Source organism: Rutilus rutilus, assembly GCF_951802725.1.
Source record: "Rutilus rutilus genome assembly, chromosome: 25".
Lineage (NCBI taxonomy): Eukaryota > Metazoa > Chordata > Actinopteri > Cypriniformes > Leuciscidae > Rutilus > Rutilus rutilus.
The window spans coordinates 10166752-10187595 of NC_140229.1; the positions used below are offsets into that span (position 1 = coordinate 10166752).

The window sequence follows — 20844 nt, forward strand, 5'->3', positions numbered from 1 at the left end:
AACCAGAGGCGAGTTGTTCATGGTCTAAATCGGGGGGACACTGCTTACAGTAATCCCACATGTTTTACTAGAAACAAGAGTCCACAGGCTCAATATCCACTTGAATCCACTCTGAACAGGCACAAAGCTACAAAACACTGGTTTTAATATACAGTTTTTATATATATCTTTATATGCTATGTTTACCCAGGAGATAAAAGAGTGCTGGAGCAGAAATGAATCGTGAGGTTAAAAAGAGATGAATGAGGTTAGTAGGTTGAAGGAGAGAGAGAAATAGAGAGAGAGGAGTGTCTGTACAGCACTCACTGAGTCCAGATTGCTTTTAAATGAACTTTTCCTGTCATTTCCTCACTCAAAGCCACAAAGGAGTAAGCAGAGCCCTGCCATTCATGTTACAATGGACTCTATTTTACTAGAATTACTTTATTCCCCATGGTGGAAAACAGTTAAGTGTCCAAACAAAGACATCTCAAAATTAGGTCTCTACAGATTATTGATTCAAATGAGGGTATCATTATTCTGCATGACTAAAAAAAGTGATTTTAGAGATCTCTCATTCACAAGTCATTCACCTAAATTTAGTCAAATCAACTGAATCACAACTTTCACAAATCATTTAAGTTTAAACTGTCATCATCCTCCGGATGCTTTTTGATTTATTCAATGTGGAACAAAGTATCAAAACTCTTTTCTATACAACACTGCTGATCACTGGTTGTCATTTTGCTTATTTCTAAAATATTTGTATGCTTTTTCCCCCCAAAGATTTGAAACCTGTCACCCTAATCAAATTGATACTGTTTTATACTCTTAACATTGTTGAACTTTACGTGTACAAAAACTCACTTAAAATGAACTACTTAAAGATTGGAATTTTCTTCAAATTTTTAATTCAGCTGATATTAGATTATAGCTAGTTGATATTTCAGAGTGTGTGTGGAGGACAATAACGTCAGTTTTTTAACATTTATGAAAACTATACTGTGCTGTACTGCTATATATATACTGAAAAATGATATGATAAATGAGTAAATGACATGTTTTTACATTGCTTTAACTCATTAAAATAAGTTAAGCAATTTTCAACTTTTTAAATAAGTTATAGGCCTACACGATTCAATTAAATGTTAAGTCAGTTTAATGTAATTTAAGTTGACTTTACTTAAAAATGTAAGGCAGCAACTTTTTTTTTTTTTTTTTTTTTGTAGCCTACAAACATGTTGAACTTGATGAGAACTATTATATAGGCTAATAACATGTTCAAATACTAACATGTCGGTCGAAATGAGAACAAATGAGACATTGCAATTCCATAAACTGAAGAAAAAACAATACTCCACAGCATACCACTTTTTAGAGCGTAAAGAATATTTAAAAATTGGTTTAAAACAAAAACGTGACATGGATCGAGTGTCCTGATTAGTTTTTGTGCAGGAATGCGCATTTAATCGAGTTGAGAGGCTGCAGACATCAGCTAATGACATTACAGCGCGCGACTGCGGATTCACGCGCACAACAAACCGGTGGCGCGCAATGTCAATGTTGATTTTAATTATTTATAGACAGCACAAGCATTCGTCACATGCAAGCTTATTAAATCCATCCCAGTCAAGACGGCACAAAATGACCATGACCTAAAACTTGACCTTCCCCAGGCCCATGTGGCAGTAGGCATATGATTAATTGGACGATGCATTGTTTATTTCTAAAAGTTGATTCGTGTCCTGTCACTGACCTGCCAGTCGCTTCTCCCGTATGTTTCTCCACAGTAAATCCCAGGCTTTCGACGTGGAGTCGCGCAGCTGCTCGCTGATTGACCGCCGAAGCTGCAGTTTGCTGGACTTTCGTCTCGTTGTCATTGTGAACGGTGACACATATCAGCACCGCGCCCGGGTTTCCTCTGAGAGGACCGTTATCCGCTCGCTCGCTCGCTCGCCCGCCCGGGTCTCTGGTGCCGCAGTTGTCGTCACTCCACCTGATACGCGGCGCTGCGTCACCTTGCAGCAAAAGAACAGCGAAGCGTGTTTATATTTCGCTCGGGCACGAGGCTGAATTGGACGCAGAATCCACTCGGATGGGTCTCATGCTCTCTGAGGTTTTCCCGCGTCTATAATCAGCGCAACATGACAGCGAGAACAGCTGTGTGACGTTTCCAGCACTAATGCAATGCAGAGGCGCGTGGTACCCTCACTACAACACACTACAGATCTCTCTCTCTCTCCCTCTCTCGCTCGCTCACTCTCTCCTCTCTAGGTGAAATATTCACATTGGGATCTCATGTGAAACTGGGTAGATGACAAATAAATGGATACTAGTCTGTACATATATTTTAATGTAGGCTATATATAATAATAGGGGAGATTGGGGCTAGTTGTCAGTTGTCTAAATTCTATTTAGATGCATTGTTTAAGTCATTCAGCATAAAAAAGCAAGAAAGCATTAAACTTACAAAAAGAACACAAAAAGAAAGAAAGAAAGAAAGAAAGAAAGAAAGAAAGAAAGAAAGAAAGAAAGAAAGAAAGAAAGAGGTGCTGGAACAGTTCATCCAAACTATACATTTATGACAAATGTGTGACAAATGAATTTGATCAAATAGCTAGTACAGTTCAAAACTTTGGGGTTTGTAAGATTTGTTTTAAGTGTCTAATGCTCACTAAGATTGCATTGATTTGATCAATACATTAAAAACAATAACATTGTGAAATATTATTACAATTTAAAATTACGTAAAATAATGTTTCGATTTCAATACATTTAAAAAATGTAATTTAGTGATGGCAAAGCTGAATTTTCAGCATCGTTACTTATGATCCTTCAAAAATCATGTTAATATGAATGACTGTTAATATGAATATGAATGGTGCCCAAGAATCATGTCTTATTATAATCAATGTTGATGCAACTGTGATGCTTAATATTTTGTGGAAACTGTGATAAAAAAAAATCAGCATTCTTTGATGAATAGAAAGTTTTTTGGTTAAAAAAAACAGCATTTATTTGAAATAAAAATACCACAATCAATTTAAGGTGTCCATGCTAAATAAAAATATTATTTTCGTAAAAAAAAAATAAAAAAAGACCGCCCCAAACCTTTGAACGAAATAGTATATTTCTTGTCGATTAGCGTTCAAAAGATTAATATTTAGGGTTAGGGGCTACTTGTGGTTGCTAAGACAATGTACTTCATAAGTCCTGTCCTTCTTTAGTGTGCACATACACATAAACATTCTCTTACACACACACACACACACACACACACACACACACACACACACACACACACACACACACATTCCAGTGTCTGTGGGTGTCAGGCATTACACTGGCTCAGCTCCTTCTCAGAGGGGGGTGTTTCAGAGGGAAGTTTTGCGTTGGAGATTTATGTCAGTAGGTTACAGTGGTGACATGACTGGAGTGAGGTGTGGAGAGAAAAGGAAAGACATGAACGGAGGGGTAAAGCAGTCAGTTCATCCTGGGTGGGTCACAGTTAAACCGGATACGCCGCTGTAACAGAGAGCCTAAACCTCCTCAACACACAAACCGAGGGGGAAAGATTGTTACCGCAACTGAAACCCCAAAATAAAAAACGCTGGAGTAACTCTACCCAGAAAACAGCGGCGCAGGAGCCAGTCTGGCGCTGAAAGGGTCTCAGCGCCACTGAGGTCTCGCACATTTAACATTTCTATATAAATCCTAGTGAGGTGATTTATGTTTTATACACTTGTAAAAAGTGAACAGTTGGATCAACTTAAAATAATTACTTCAATTGGTAACACCTAAAGAAATTAAGTTTTCTCAACTTAAATTACCACGTTTTTCACGATAAAACGTGATAAGTGAAGAAAGGAAAATTAATAAAAGCCTCTAATAATCATAAACAACAAGGTAATTAACAAGCAATTTAAAGTATTGAACTGACACAGTATTAAATAAATAAATAAACTTATATGCCACTATATGGCCTGCAAAAAAAAAAAAAAATCAAGAGCAAAGTTGTCTGAATGTGTAACCTGTTTGTGGCCCCAAACGTCACTCCATGTTAGCGTGGTTATCACACAGCTAACTGCTCATCTGTGTGAAAGAGTGAATTCATATGAGTCCCCGGGGCCCCTCAGGAGACCCTAATGAATATTCATATTAGAGGCCAGTGGGCGTCAGAGGGAGTCACTGGCCTCTGGCATCCTGTACTACTTTTTCAAAATCGTCCAGAATGCAAGAATGTATAGCAAAAATGTGTCCTTCACTTGTCCGACAAAAATCCGGACAAATCAACCTCCACAACCTCCTTACGGAGAGCAGCCAATCACAACAGCAGACCTGTTTTTGACAGCAAACATGCCATTGAGTAGGGGCGTGTAATGGGATAGAATTAGGACAGACAGACATTCACAGAATCAATGGGAAACAGGGACTTAAGAACGGCAACTCTCAGTTTGTCTACCCTTGTCTGGATAAGGCTTTTCCCCCCTTCAAAAGACGTGTACTTTACACATTTGAGTCAACTCTTGAATCACATAATATGACTTAAATGTTGAATTTGTATTTTTTTTTAAAAGATTAACATAGCAACAAATCATAAGATCAAATTTATCACATCATAAGATATACGCATAGCCACATTTCATGGGCAAAAAATGGTCCATTGTCAATAGTGTAGCGATGTGTGAAACACAGCTCACACAGAAGTCACGTTCTAACCAAGCATCTTTCTGTTGATCAGCGTGGCGAATGTGTGACCAACTTGACAGGACAGAACCTGTGACCAAACCCGTTACAAAATCAGCATGAGGAAATCTTTCACCCTCACGTGAAATTCCAGATTGTGTGGATTCCTATTGAAACTGGATTTCGCCCACGAATATGTTCTCTTTTGACAGTGGTGGAGAGAAAAGCATGTGTGTGTGGATATCAGTGTGGGTAAATAATTACAGGGTTGTGGTCGTTCAGTGACGACGGAGGAATGCAGGGCCACAAGGTCAGATGGACGTATCTAACTTTCAGTATAGAGGCTTCTCTGCACATCGAGGGTCAGCTCTGTCAAAACATGATCTAGAAGGAAATCCCCTTCATGTTTCCAGTTCACACAACACTATTTCCTTCTCCTTTTTTCTTCTGTAACCATGTAGACGTCTTTTAGACTGGAAAAACTCCCCCAAAAAAGTCATCCTCAGACTTCCCCCTAATCCCAAACATGCCCAAAATCCTAAAACTGACTTTTCCCTGCTGCTTCTGAACTTCTGTAGACCCCCTGTTGCTCTGGAACCATTTCCCTCACCAGTTTTAAAATGAGAGACATCAAGATTAGGAAGAAGCTGCCTGCCAGATGGTGCTGTTTTCATTGACCTTATTTGTGGTTTGTGGCTGTTTTTCCCGTGGGGAATGTTTTTAATCGGGAGCCAGATTCTGAGAGGTGATGAAAATCATGAAAAGTTTGGTTTAACTTTAGAGGTTTGCTCAAAATTGACATCCTGACATGATATTCGGATGCTTTAACAAGTTCAACATTTTGTTTGGCCTAGACTAATGTTAGTTAAAAGATCCGAATGAACAAGCCGCTTTTTTTGCTGCTTTGCTTTTAAGATTTTGTATTTATAATGACACCTTTATACTGCAAACAACTTGCTAAACCATTATTAATACAGAGACAAACAATTATGTTATGCTGTACCCAAATGTTCAAGGAAAGAAAAGGAAAGATCAGCTTCTTTTAGAGTTATCTTACATGAAGAATGTCTTGAGTCACTAATGTCATCAGTCTCATCAGCAGCATTGGTCACCCCAACAGAGAGTTTCTGTAAAATGGGTCAAAGGATGTGTGGAGCCTCAGTCAAATCCTGCCCTGCCTAGAGCGTCCCATCTTCGGATCTCTCTTCCACAACATAAACATGCCAATGCATTGTTTTTATCCCCAGAGTTGTTTAAATTGATTCCTAAAGTACTTACTAATGGTGTGAGATTATTATCATAGAGGTGAGGATTACTGAGGCTGAGGGGTTGGGCCGGGTCGAAACAATGACTAATGGACGCAGAGGAAATCTGTTTATGTGTATGTGAGAGTTTACTATCCTGCAGATCCCACTGTTTGTGTTGGCCACCCAGAGCAACTGTTTTCCCCTGAGGCTGAGTGGGACAAAATATCCTGCTGGATCACGACCTCCCCTCCTTCTCTAAATCAGCCCCCTCAGGGCCCTCCAAAACTCTCATGGTGGATCTCACAGATGCCAGGAGGGCCAGAGACAAGATGGTTCTCATGTGATGGCCAGTTGAAATGAACAAAACTCCAACAAAAAATAATAATTTCTTAATCAGTATGTTTGTCCTGTTTCCAATTAAATATCTAAACATTCTTAAAACGATTAATAATGTATTAAATTAATAGTCATTTTCAGAGAATATATCTTGAATTAAGTATTAAGTTCTTGCACAAATCACTTGTTTTAAGGGTGTAATGACATTATGATATTACCGAATTTTGTCCTTTTCTTTTTCTTTCCCTCGTCTACAGTAATCATGTCATTCCCAGACCACAGCATCCTCTTACACAAATGAAGATAAATGTACACTTAGCCATTACAGTGAATCACAAAGACCTCGTTTAAATCCAGACACACACACACACACACACACACACACACACAAATAGATAAATGTACACAGGCTCCATTAGAGAATATTACAGAGATCCCATTTAAGCTTTTATTAGACTATGAAGTAAAGAGGATGTTTAAGCTAGAGTTGCATTTCTGAGGTGGATTTACTGATGTCTGAACTATAAATAGACAGACAGTCTAGCACAGACCACAACCACAAAAGCAGCAACAACAACAAAACACTCAGCAAGGGGCCAAAAGTGTGTGTGTAAACTAGATTTCTGTCAAGAAATAAAATCAGTGCCTTTGCATGGACCATAACATAGGGCTTACTGCATTATTGACCACTTTACTATGATAAAACTTAACGACAAAACGTATAACAAAATGTATTAAATAATTAAAATGTATTACCATTTTTATTTATATAAATTACTAGACTATTTAGCGTTGTTTTTATTTAAAATTAGTAAAAAAAAATATATAAATTGATATTATAAATAAAAAGTAATAAAAAGGCATATTTAAGGTATGACATGGTAAAGCAATAAACAAAATAATAATAATCATTACTAACACATCCAGAACAAATGCAGAGTACTTGAGTAGTAGAAAGAGTTCAAAACAACTCAAACTGCCATCCAGGAGTCGGGGGCCGGGAATCTTAGTGCCACCCAAGTGGGCAAGAGTGAGTGCCACAGTCGACTGGAAAACATGCCCCGATGCCAACAGTTCCATGGGAGGGTTGATGGTTGTGTGTGCGGTTTGTTGTAGGAACAGAGTAGGCTGTCTGCCAAAGCTCAGAGTGCTGAATTAGCAGTCCAATTAAACACACTCAACACTTGCACAGCAGGCTAATTAAGCAACCTTCGTTTAGAAGCAAACTGAATTGACATCCATCTGGAGTGGAATCTCTGAGACTCTCAAAGGTCTCTCCAGATATTACAAACATCCAACAGTTTTACGCTAGAGAATCTCTATAGTGCCTTACTGTAATAGCAACGTGTGGTTTTAAATGCGATGCGCTGTTAACTGCTGAGCTAAGAGCTTTCTTTTTTACTGCCTGCAAAACATGCAGTTCCACACAACTTTTTATTTTTATTGAGCGTTATTTTTTAATCAGATAAATACCACACAAGATGAGTCTAATTGGACTTGTGCACGCATTTCCACACGTATGCAGACATGCAAAATTGTTGCACCTTTCTACACTTATAACATGGCAAATGGTACCTATGGTTGCATGTCCCCTGCCCGTCCTCAGATTAGCCTCGTTGAGTTTTTCCAGGAGAGCACATGCCTGAAGTGCCAGAGACTTTGGAAATATTACTCTGTGTTCTATCAGGTTCTGTCCTGTCAGGCTTTGTCTAATCAGAAGACACAGATGCATGTCCATCCTCATGCGCGATACACATAATCCCTCCAGCCTGACACTAGCGAATGCACGTTTTTCTTTCTGTGAGTGTATATTCTGGCAGGATTGGAAATTCAGTGAATTATATACATTAAAAATGCAAATGGGGCATCATAGCCATTGTAGTGAGCTCCAAAAACTATCAAAAACAGCATAAAAGAATCAGTCAAGTTTCCCATGTGATAGTCTGGGGCTTTGCAAGGTCACAGGTTCATGTTGGTCTTGTCAGGTTTCACTGGTGTCAAAATGTTTTTTGTTTTTTTCATGTGCTGGGTTTGTATTTCATAGATGCAGTTCTACTGTACCAGCTGTATATGCTGACATAACTCATGACAGACACACACACACACACACACACATTGCTGACCCAGTCAGGCCCAACAGCTATGCATGCACTGTCACTTTCAAGCTCCATATATGCAGACGTATACACATACATGACTTACTAATAGAAAAGGGCAGAGACAGTGAAGTCTTACCCTGACAACATGTGTGCAGTGAAAATGAGCACAAATATCACTAATAATGCATTAAGAAACCAGCCTAACCGTATTGAACTCTCTCTCTCTCTCTCTCTCTCTCTCTCACACACACACACACTCTCACACACACACACACACACACACACACACACAATGCCCCAAGGGAATGGAAACAAGCTAGTGGACACTTGGAAACAACATTTTCCCTATCCTGTGTGAGATGTGAGATGAGGAAGGAATGACGGATCCAAATGTGCACTACATACACAAGGGACACAATATGAGGGTGTGTTTTTGTAGGTCATAGGGACATCACAGTGAGTGGATTAGATCAGTCCAGATGAAATTGAAATGTTGAGATCAATGTGGTCTGTAAGCGCTTAAGCATCTCTACAGATAATACAACATTACAGAATATTAATTCTCAGGGTGAGATGTGACGGGGGTTAAATCCTTCAGCTGGTTTTCAATGCAGAATAAAACATTTATGCAGCCATGGCGCAGGTAAACCCGAGGGCAGGAAGTAGAGAAGACAGAAATTCCACATGACATAGAGGCCATTCACACAGAACGTTTTTCCATTCCACTGTGCTACTTTTCCATTGTTTTTCAATGTAATTATGCACTAGACGGATGTGTCCCATGAATATGCAAATTAGAACATCATACTTCAGTAAAGAAAGGCATATAGTTCATCACCACATTGTAATATATATCATATACATAATTCACCAGCTATGTTGCTAAAAGAACCCGATTTTTCATATCAATAGAAAAATATACCGGGATAACCTGGATTCTCTTGAGACATCCCTGCTTAAGTTGACGTGATTACAGGCAATTTCAAACCATGTCTTTTTTCACTGAACGAGAATATCACTGAAATTTTAATGTAGCAATTTTGACAATGTAAGGTAATTCATGTAAAATGAACGGTAAGAATACAGAAAATCATTGTTTAAACTGAAAAACTTTTAACAATTACTTTATTGACTATAAATTTATTTATACAATTTACAGGCCCAAATGAGGTATTAAGATAAGTTATCAAACATTTTAGCCACCTGTCCCAACAAATCTTCATTCCATCTTAGTGCAGGATAAATTGTTATGCTGTGCATGGTTTTCCAGGCTGCTTCAACGCTGAAAATAAAATCCGTAACAGAAGAAAACATCAACAACTGTTTTGATCTCAAGAGTGGGGGTATAGCGACAGTGGTTGCACTGACTATATAGATAATCTCGCCTCATGTCCAGGAACTGCCATTTATAAACATTACACCTAAAATTTTACCATATTAATCCACTTACAGCATCTACTGTCAGAAATTTCAAATGCATCCCGTCTCACCAGAAGCGGGGAGAGGGTATGTCAGTAGAAGATCTTTTTGCAAACCGTTGCCACTGTTTTACGAAAGTAACGAGGCATTTAAGGCCATTCATTGCAAGGATTTTACCATGGTTAGGCATTATGCTCCATGTCATGCCTAACAATAGCACTTAACCATGGAATATTCCCCGTAAATCTAAGCAGCTTACTGCTTTTATTGTAGCACAGAATGGAAAAATCAATGGCACCACAACGCATTTAGAAGCTGGTTCCTGGACCAGTCAGAACACCTGACGTCCAGTAACCATCAACCTAAAGACACCAAGAGCAGAACAAACGCTCTCCCTTCTCTGTACAACACTTCAATATCCACAGATTCTCTCAAACACACAGGCAGTGCATCTACAGAAGGCAGGAGCTAAATTTAACTCAGAGGAGGGAGTGGAGAACATGTTCTCTGCCTCTGCTGGTTTCTGAGACACGGGACAGAGAGGATCTGGGGCGGAATGACCTTCTATGCAAAACACACACATAAAACAGCTGTAAACGTGATTCTTGATAGTACAATTTCTTGCAAAAGCACACTGTAATTTGCACAGTACAGAACTGAGCACAAGATTAAAGCGCATTTATTCAGAGAAATCCCAGAGTGCATATACTCTGTTTATTGATCTGCCTTGCTGTCTACATAAACTGCCATCTTCTAAAGCAGCAAGCATCCCAACCTAAATAGAACCTTGTAACACTATTTATTAGTGATGTAAAATATACTGTATATAGGTACTGTATAGGTCATTGGATCTTTAATTGTTGATTTCTAATTTTTACATGTACATTAACCTTTATCTAAATCTCACTTAAAGTAACAAACTCAAACACATGAACTCACTTTGAAAATCTTTAAAAATACAAATCATTTAATAATGCTGTTAAATATAATCTCAAAACGGATATCCATTCATTATAAATGCTGTGATGCCTAAATTCACTTAATAAGTTATCGGCAATAAAAGGGAAGTAACAAATGATAAAAATTAATATTTTATTTTAAAGTGTATAATACATTTCTTTCAAATGTTTTTTCAAAACCATTAAAAAAATCTCAACGACCCCAAACTTTTGAATGGTTGTGGTTAACTTTTTCCTGGGATCTGCAAAGTTTAATTGCAGCGCTTCCTTAGAATTTTTTTTGTCAATTCTCCAGTATGCTAGCAGCCAGGTACAAACAAACAGTAGCTTATCAGCTGTCAAAGTTAAGAGTAAGAGTGTTAGCTAAAACATCATCCATCGCACAACAAACACAAACAAATCAATGATATGACCTATAGATATACACATTCCTACCAGATTCCTACAAACAAACACACATAATCTAGCCGCTTACCCCAACAAGCAATATCCATCATTTCACCGTCTAGGTTAATAGACCCGATGTAGTCCGGCTATGAGTACATTTACATTTATGCATTTGGCAGACGCTTTTATCCAAAGCGACTTACATTGCATTTCAAGGTACACATTCACATTCTTAACAATTCTTGCTTTCCCTGGGAATCGAACCCATCACCTTGGCATTGCAAACGCCAACGCGCTTCTATAGCCAAAATAACCTTGAATCTGATTGCATGTCGTTTTTGCCAAAATAACTTGCGAGATGTATGATATCCCATCATGTAAGCAAAGTCAACAGTGATTACAAGGTGTTTGGTTTCATTTCTTTGACATGTTATCTAATTGATGACTAGTCTATTCTTGGGCTATGGTTAGACATCTATAAAATTTTCACTGACAGCCCAAATTTTGCCTTGTTTTAGCCTAGACGTTAGGGCTGTGTTTGGACTATTAGACTTTTAAACGCAAAATTGCTGGCTGGGTTCTGACGGTCAAATATATTAAGCACTTTCAACACACGCAGTGCTCGTCGCCAGTGAGGTTATGTGAGAGGCCATTTCAAGGCCTAGAGTGGCATGACCTTTGACCTCAAGGGGCCCTCCAGGGGCCCATTACACACATCCACACACTTCCCCAAGGCTGCTCAATAACAGTAACGTGACATGACTCCTGATAATGGTCCTGTTTCACTGGGAGTCCAAGGTAAACCTGAGTCCTTTATAAACACACAACTTGAAGCTGGTCCGACACTTACTCACTCGAGCCAGTGTCTGTGCAGTCTGACGCCTGACACTGTCAATCACAACATTTTCAAATCTTCCTGCAAAGATTGTCTCTGTACAATAGACAAAAACATTTGCTGACATGGAAACCGCATGCTATTTTCTAATGTTACATGTCTCTACGTAGTTATCAAACCACCTTTAAAAATAATCTGTAACAAAGCCTCAAATATTTTAAATAAAAACACATACATTTAAAAACTGAACATCATTTCCTTCTCCAGACTTTCTAGCTCACGTTTCCAGAGGCCACAGAAGCATGAAACAAAAACTATTTCACAACGCTAAGCAGGACATCACAAAACCTTCAGCAACCACAAAGTCATGGAAATTAGACTTAATTAGAGAGATAGAGCCAGGGAGAAACAGCCATCTAAAACATGTTCTTTTCTCTCATTTCTTCTCATTATCAGCTGTTCATTTAAGGCCTCTCTGTGTGGTTTCTGTGGTGTGGTTGATTCTTTTGTGAAAGTGTTTTTTTTTTTTTTACCAGCGTGTGTGGCATAAAGTGAAAACAGCCTGTCATTATTTTTGGAAAGCTAAGCTTTGACATACTGGAAAGACCTGAGAAGTCATTCCCAGAAATCCTATTTTACTGTCATGCATTGAAATAGATGCCTGTGAAGAGACATTCTATGACTTCTAAGTGTGTGGGAATGAAAATAGGAAATAAAAAAAATTGTTAATAGAAACGGGAATGTCAGTAGGACTGGAATCGGGAACAAGAAAAAAGCTTTAGTGGAAACAGGAAAGGAAATGGAACTCGAAACGGAAACAAGAACAGGAATTAAAACAGAAACAAATGTGAAACAAACGGAAGGGAAAAAGATAAATGGAAAGATGAATGGAAATGGAAATAGGAACAGAAACAATTAAAAGAATAGGAACAGAAATAAACAAAAACAAAACTTAATGGAAACAGAATGCGAATGAAAAAAAAACACAATTGGGAATGGGAATCAGAAGAGTCTATGAAACTGAAGCAGGAACATTCAAAAGGAAAGGGAAGTAGAATCTAAACAAAACTGGAATCTGTATGAATAAGAATTACAATAGGAACAGGAATGGAATCGGTAATGGGAATAAAGGTCTGCCTACCTGGTGAGTTTGAATTCATCATCACCCTGTCCTAGGGAGAAAAAAAAACAACAAAATGCTAATTACTGACGATATGCAGAAAGTGACCACAGATAAACTTCAACTTTGACATTTGACCTCCAGAGGTTAACTGAAAACATGAATGCGGCAACAATAACAGCTTCAAAAAGTACCATCAAAGTTCAAAAGGCCATCAGCAATGCATTCAATTTCAGACAGATGGCAATAAAATGTCTCTTTATCGCGTGAGAAACGTTCTTTAAAAACTCATGAGCATCATCAACTAACATCAACATTCCAACAATGATAGTTGGCTTTACACTGGCTTACAGTCTATAAAAGAGAACATGTCTTTAGAAGAAGCAGAAAAGGTATCACAGAAAGTGTGAGCCTTTACAATCAGCATCTATCCAGTTGATTTAAGTTGAGTTTTTTTTTTTACAGTGTGGGGATGGTTTAGGAGGAATACTTGTCCTGAGAGCTGATGAGGTTGTTTCAATTCCGAAATCCAGCGAGTGCTGATTTCATGCTTTTTTATTGATTGAAGGCTCCAATTACACAAGAGAGCCAGTAGACAGAGATCCTACTCAGCAATCAATGGACGGTCTATTTTAGTCTTTGATTTCAGAGCTACAGTATGTCTGTACAAAGTGAATAGACCGGCTAACCTCAGTCCAGCAAGCGAGAAAGGGTCAATTATTGCCTTGAAAGTATAAATATACCAACACACCTCGGAGTACCATGTAAACACAATTCAGTACCAGCATTAAGTACTAACATCAAAGTAAGTAGATTGTTGAAAATACATTATTGCTAAATATTTTTCTTAACGCAGTAAAAAAAATATCATATTTAATAGGCTCCCATTCTTTCTTTAATCAAGGGTTTAACCTCTAGCTCTAAAAATATTGACACTTTTAGTGAAGCGGGCGTTTATTTTTGGGTTGTTTCTGACCCTCATTCTTAGCTAGTCTCAGGGGTGTCTATGAACTGATCTAGTTGGGAGAGAATGAAGGCCACTCGACTAGCTAAAGGAATAATAGTTTTCTGATACGACCTACATATCGGGCTTGCATGTGATATTCTAAATAAAGAAAGGACCCAGAGGAAATGCTGGCCCTCGATGTCTGACCAAGAATAACTTCAACAATACATGAAAGTGTTAGTTGACACTGTACAGTTCGAACTGAACAAATGTTCTTTTCAAAGGAATAGGGGAAAGATCACATTTTTCTAGATCCACTCCCTCACAGACCACAAGTTAATTTGAGCAAGACCAAACTGAAAAGAGGAGAATGCAATAGCTCAGACAGAATCACAGTCCTCTGACACCAAAGGCAGAAGTTATTTCTTACTTGTAGGCTATACCATCTTTAGGCCCTAAACACAAGTATGTGAATGCATTCTTACCACTGTCTGTCACAAGGTATGCTAAGTATAGAGGCTAATAGCATGAACTGGTTTGATTTATAAAAAACATATACGCTGTACCAGACATGGGGACTTGTGACTTGGTGACTTGGACTCGAGTCGACTCGAGTCGCTATTTTTATGACTTGTGACTTGACTTGACAAAAAATAAAATACTTGAGACTTGACTCGGACTTGGAAGTTAAAGACTCGGGACTTGACTTGACTTGAGACACGATGACTTGAATGACTTGAGTGTTAATCACATAATTTTTTTCAGTTTGAATATAAAATATATAAATTATTTTAAAAAATAAAGTTGATTACCCAGCTGGAGCGCAGGCTGAGAATAGCGTGGTCATGACTGGATCACTACACTATCATCAGTCGCGCCCTCTCGTACCTTGCACACCACGCCCACTTAGATCAGATATCACATCAACATGTCAGCCGGAGGGGTACTGAGGGTCATCGCTTTCGGCTTCGAGAATTATTCACAAGATGGCAAAAGACGAACAGCGCTTTGCAAGACATGCACCATTAACATCGCGGGCGCGGCCAACTCTCACGCATTCACCGTGAGACACACGCGACACTGACTTTTCACACGCTCTCATTCATTTTCTCACGCACAGAAAAATCGTGACACAAGAGCAGGTTACGATATAAAAAAATCTCAGCTCTCAGATTCTGTCATTTTTATTACGAAATAATTCAAACAATAAATACCGTTTTGGCGCTTGTAAATGTGACGCAGATCCCTAGCGCAGCACGTGAACCGATCATCTCTAGCTAGTAAATAAACACGAATGAACAATGTTGAAAGATACAGTAGCCTACAGCTGAACTTACCGAAATGTATATTCCTCATACATAATATCGACCAATCAATCAAACAAATGGGTCAATAAAACAGCTGGAGAACAATTATGTCACATAACATTTACCTCAGGAAAGCCATTTGATGACCATATAGGCTATAGCACGTTAGTTGGCTAGAAAAAGTATTTTGCTAAATATGTGTACTATATTACATATTTATTATATTTTTACTTATCATTAAATAAAGTTGTTATTATAATAAAAAACGCATTATATCTCTCTGTATGATTACAGCATTAGGTGAGTTGTTTTTTTCTTGAGAAAAATTAGTGCCTATCTTGTGTAGCCTACCTAATATTTATCCAAATGAGTCAATATTAAGTCAGATCACAATAATTGAATTGAAATAATAAAAAAGCGTAGCTTACCAGAAATTGTACCATGTAAACATTGTAACATGTTGTCACTAAACCGAATACAATTCAGTTTAGTTACTAAAATGTTTTGACTATTACAATACACTTATTGTAAACACAGTTTACGTACAACATTAAACTTTGTTACATTTTAAACACTGTTGGCAGAAGTGAAAAATAATTAATTTTATGAAGTTACAATTTTGCTTGATTCCATGATGTATTTTACTGAACATGAGTATTTACAATGCAAATCCAAATTATTGTAATTTATTGACAGTAACTGATATCTTGTCTTTTCACTTTATTAAGATCAGATTCTGCAGGTAAAATTACAATAATAAGGTGACTTGACTTGGACTTGACTTGACCTACTACAGGACTTGACTTGACTTGACTTGACATAGCCTGTGACTTGACTTGACTTGACTTGCCCAAGAAAAAAATACTTGGGACTTACTTGAGACTTGAAGGTTAAGACTTGAGACTTACTTGAGACTTGCATATGTATGACTTGGTCCCATCTCTGCGCTGTACTGATTCTTTCCAAAAACCGCCGAGTTCCTGGAGGCGTGCTGTGGGCGGAGCTAAAGAGTCACGCACAATACATCATCGCATTATCCCTGGATAACTTTTTTTTAATTCACTATACGTTCATGTTGTTTACATGATTATATGCACTTATACGTACCGACTTTGCTTGCAATTCGAACTCATGACCGGGATATTTTATCGCTGGGATCGCTCCATCTTTCAGTTTCAAACGATCTGCAAATCCAGCGTCGAACTGGGCCTTGTTTATAAAACATTTGTCACCGAAATGCCGGGAACAAACAAACACACTTCTACAACACTTGCTGCCCCGGAAAAACTAACTGCATCCACTGTTCCCCTAACGCTTCTTTGGGAAGCTGAACAAGGTTATCTTTCCCATACAACCAAAAACACACTTCTTTGAAATTCCGCCCTTTATGACATCATACAGGGCCATACATTTCCAAAACTTAGAAGACTTCTGAAGGAGTGTATTTGGCACAGAAATAATCCGTCATAGCCTACTTCCAACTCATTTTTTTAAACTTTGGCCATGTTTAGCATGAGAGTCCAACTCTTTAACAGTGTAAATAAGTCAGAATGCATGAAATAGCATTAGACATCCCCTTTAAACTATTGACATTTATATAGCCCTTATGTCGTTCCAAACCTGTATGACTTACTTTCTTCTGCAGAGCATAAAGAAAGATATTTTGAAGAATGTTTTTATCCATACATTAAAAGTCAATGGGGTCCAAAACAACATTGGACTAAGTCAATAGTTTTGTGGATCCCACTGAATTTTACTGCATGGACAATAAAAAAAAACACTGAGACATTCTTTAAAAAAAACTTCTTTTGTGTTCCACAGAAAAAATTTGGGTGAACTATTTTTGGGTGAACTATCGCTTAAGTATGTTCAACTTGACCACACGCTTACAATGACAAGCGTTTTTGTCTGTGTTCTTGCTGTAGGCATTTCTTTGGCCTCAGAAAGCTTCATCCCAGGAAAAGGGAACTAAGGACAGAGCACCACATCAAAAGCCTGGTTAATTTACAGGTTTCTCTGTAACAAAATAATCTAATTTCCTTTATGTTTACATAACCCAGAAAGAACAATGTAGCTGTGCAAAAGCGTGCTCGTCTAGAAGCGCACCGTGACCTGGTCTATTTTCTCGACCCAGAGGTTGGGGGAGGACAGACCAGTTATCTGTTTTCGCCTGCAGATGGCTGGACGCAAGGCTGGATGCGTTCGACCCTCTACGGCTCGCTCACCACTCAGAGACACATTTGGACAGCTGCATTTTATCAGCGGTAGCCGAGGAAAAATAAACTCAGTCCAAGAAACCTGGTATGATCCCACGACCTTATACTCCAACATATGCATTAAACAAAACAAAATGATACGAAGACACATGCACATTCGCACAAAGACAAACATTGCGATATGCTGCAATATCTGCTTTCTGATACAAACACTCACTTTCAAATGTGAAGTACACAAACAACACAGTCAAGTGCTTTACTGTTAGGTTTACTGTAACATCTCAATTAGCTCTCTATTTAATCTGATTGCTTAGGAGAAATAACTGAGATGTTAAAGAGACCCAACTGTGACAACAAATAAAACATCTGACTAGATTTCAAGAGCATTATGTCTCATGGTTTTGTGACCTCAGACTCTGGGTTTTTTGTGTTTGCTGTTTGTTGAGAGTGATGATAAGAGTAAGTGGCATTAAGGGAAAGTGGGGCCATTTTTGCAACCTCTGCCTGACTCAAAATTGAGTTCCAGGCAATGGATGTCCCCCGCTGCAGATTTACCGCTAGCCTGAATTTCACACACCACCCCTCACAGAGCCTGGAAATAACAGATATTACTCAAATGGCTCTGTAAATGAGGCATGCATGCATGGGTTTGGTTTCACCATTTGTAACCCTAATCCTTTGTGTACCGAGTTATTTCTATCTTCATTTGCAAGATAATTCAAATAATAACCCCCCTTAAGAAAATAAAACAGTTTTTCACACTCTCTTACTGACTTTAGGATAAAGAAATCAATAAAATGGAGGTAGAAAGAGGTTCTGAGGTGCATGTCCTGTATTAACTGACAGGTCGGCACTCCGCAGATGGGGTTTTAAAAGACCGTGAGGGATGTAGCATTCTGAGGACAATCTCATTGGTCATTGTTTTCTGTAATGTACTTAATCCGCCCTTAATCCCCAGATGTGTTTGACAACATCGACATCACACAATCTCAACATCTGAATCCTCATCACAGACCTGATTCCACCTGATTCTGAGGGCCGGCCATGAAGCGATGAAATGAAATGAGAGAAATTCGCATCAAGTTGCATTTGGTCTAAATGTAATTATTAGAATGAGCACGGTCACCTTATTTCCCTCCTGTGAGCTCTCACTCTAGACAGGAGACTGGTCCAACTCAACCCGGGACTAGTCACAAGGTTAAGAAATGTCACACTGGATCACAAGGGGTGAAGTCAGGCCGTATGATCTCTGGCTCTTTCTAAAATTAGTTAATTTAAAGAGTGAATTAATGAACAGAGAGTTAAAAAGGAAACAAACAAAAACACACTTTATCAAGTTAAACAAGGTACATGAGATACAGTTCTTATGCTAATGTAAATAAAAGGAAAGGCTCTAAAAGTAATAATACGGATATCATTATATCTGGATCATTGCATGATGTTGCCTGATTCTGTTTTTTTTTTTTTGGATCCATTTAGTTTCCCGAAGACATTTCAAACGGAAAGAAAAACCAGAAGACAGACAAGTAACGGAGTAAGGATGCTGATATGACTATACACTACTACAAAACATCATTAAACATTAATTCTGAAACCACCTCTTCATTCACACATATAAACATGAACACAATGTTCCTTATTTGTAATTAGATCACTGATATTGGATAGGAAATAAATAAATAAAACTTTTTTGTTTTTTTACAGTGAATACAGTGAAGATTAATACAATTTTCATTGTACACTAAAAAAATTGCCAGGAATTTACAGGATTAAAGAGTTTTATTTTAGAATAAATTACTGTAGTCAGAAATTTACAGTGAAATGAATGCATGCTGGGTCATTTTCTTACGAATTACTGTTAATCAACAGCAAAGTTATGCTGACATAACAGTAATTTACTGCTCTTGTTTTACTGTTAATTCACCTTATAAAGTTTTCTTTAACTATGCCACAGTAAGAAATTACATTGTTTAGTTCTGTAATTGTTTTAAAGTCACCATAATGGTGATTAGTTTTCAATTTGCTTGGGATATTGGACCTTGTATATTCATATTCAAATTTCAGAAGTGTGACAAATAAAAACAAGTTAGAATATAAAATAAGCTAATTTGCTGATTTTAAGTTAGTCAAACTATAATATTATTAGCATTATTTCAGCATAAAGATTTATTATTATTTTATTTCTTCTTTCAAATTCATAACTGTTTGTTGATGGATAATTCACAATAGTAAAGCAGCTGCTGAGATTTATCTTTGACTTCATCTTATGTGTGACATCATCTTGCAACAAGATTTTTTATCTTCCATCACTTAATGATGCACAGACATCAATACTCGACATATCACACTCAACAAATAATTATAATAAAGAATGTAAATTCTGAACATTACTGACTAAAAGTTTTAACAAACTGCTAAAAGTGAACCAAAAATAAGTTCAGCAGCAACCAACAAGAATCAAGAAACTCCACAGCATAATCTACTCATGCCGCACTGCATGCTGGGTACCTTCATAGTATATAGAAATACAGTATGATATTGTATCTAACTGCACTCTTGGAAATTTTTGTAAAATCTACAAGAGAAGTCCTACTGTGGAATTACTGTGAAAGTAATGTAATTATTAACCTGGAATATACTGTAATTTCACGCTAAAAAATGTAACTGTGTATCTAATAAATTGTCTGGCTTGATATATATATATATATATATATATATATATATATATATATATATATATATATATATATAACAAATAAGATATGTTTAGAACCTCCCATGGAGGGAATGACCCACTAATCCTTCCAGCAAAGAAATGCCAGAAAGCATTGAGTGAGTGTCACACAAATTAGATTTAAAAATATACTCTCTGTGACATAACAAACTGCCATAACAAAAGGAGAGCTCAGGCACATAACAAAACAAACTGCCATAACAAAAGGAGAGCTCAGGCACACTACAGTAAATGAATCCATCTGAGGGACTTACATTTTCTCTAATGTAAAGGCAAACATGGAGGATGTGCACACTCCACCTTACATTTGCTGTTCACACACACACACGCACACAATCTAAATCTTATCTAGCACCACCTAATGAAAGTCAAACAAAGAGACTAACATGGGAAAGAGTCTTTCAAGGACACAGGCGATGTAAACATGATCGAATGTGGTGAGGGCTGTTTTTCTCAATAGCCTTGAAGACTCAAGGTTGCATTTGCATCGTCATGTATCACAAATCAAACTACAACGAAATGCCAGTGTTTGTTGATAAGATTGGGAGATTTTATCTGTGTCAGAAAGGAGTGT

The 20844-nt window shown here is 37.7% G+C and overlaps 1 protein-coding gene across 2 annotated transcripts in view; it reads right to left on the reverse strand.

The window, feature by feature from the left end:
- stard13a (StAR related lipid transfer domain containing 13a) overlaps window positions 1-20844 on the reverse strand; it is a 73689-nt gene that overhangs the window by 42341 nt on the left and 10504 nt on the right. The window contains exon 2 of one of the 2 annotated variants that reach the window (XM_084400607.1): window positions 13089-13119. In XM_084400607.1, the coding sequence (XP_084256733.1) occupies window positions 13089-13110 (22 nt within the window). In that variant the 5' untranslated portion in view covers window positions 13111-13119. Of the gene's footprint in view, window positions 1-1735; window positions 2210-13088; window positions 13120-20844 lie in introns of those variants that run through there. The other variant, XM_084400606.1, reaches the window with a different exon arrangement.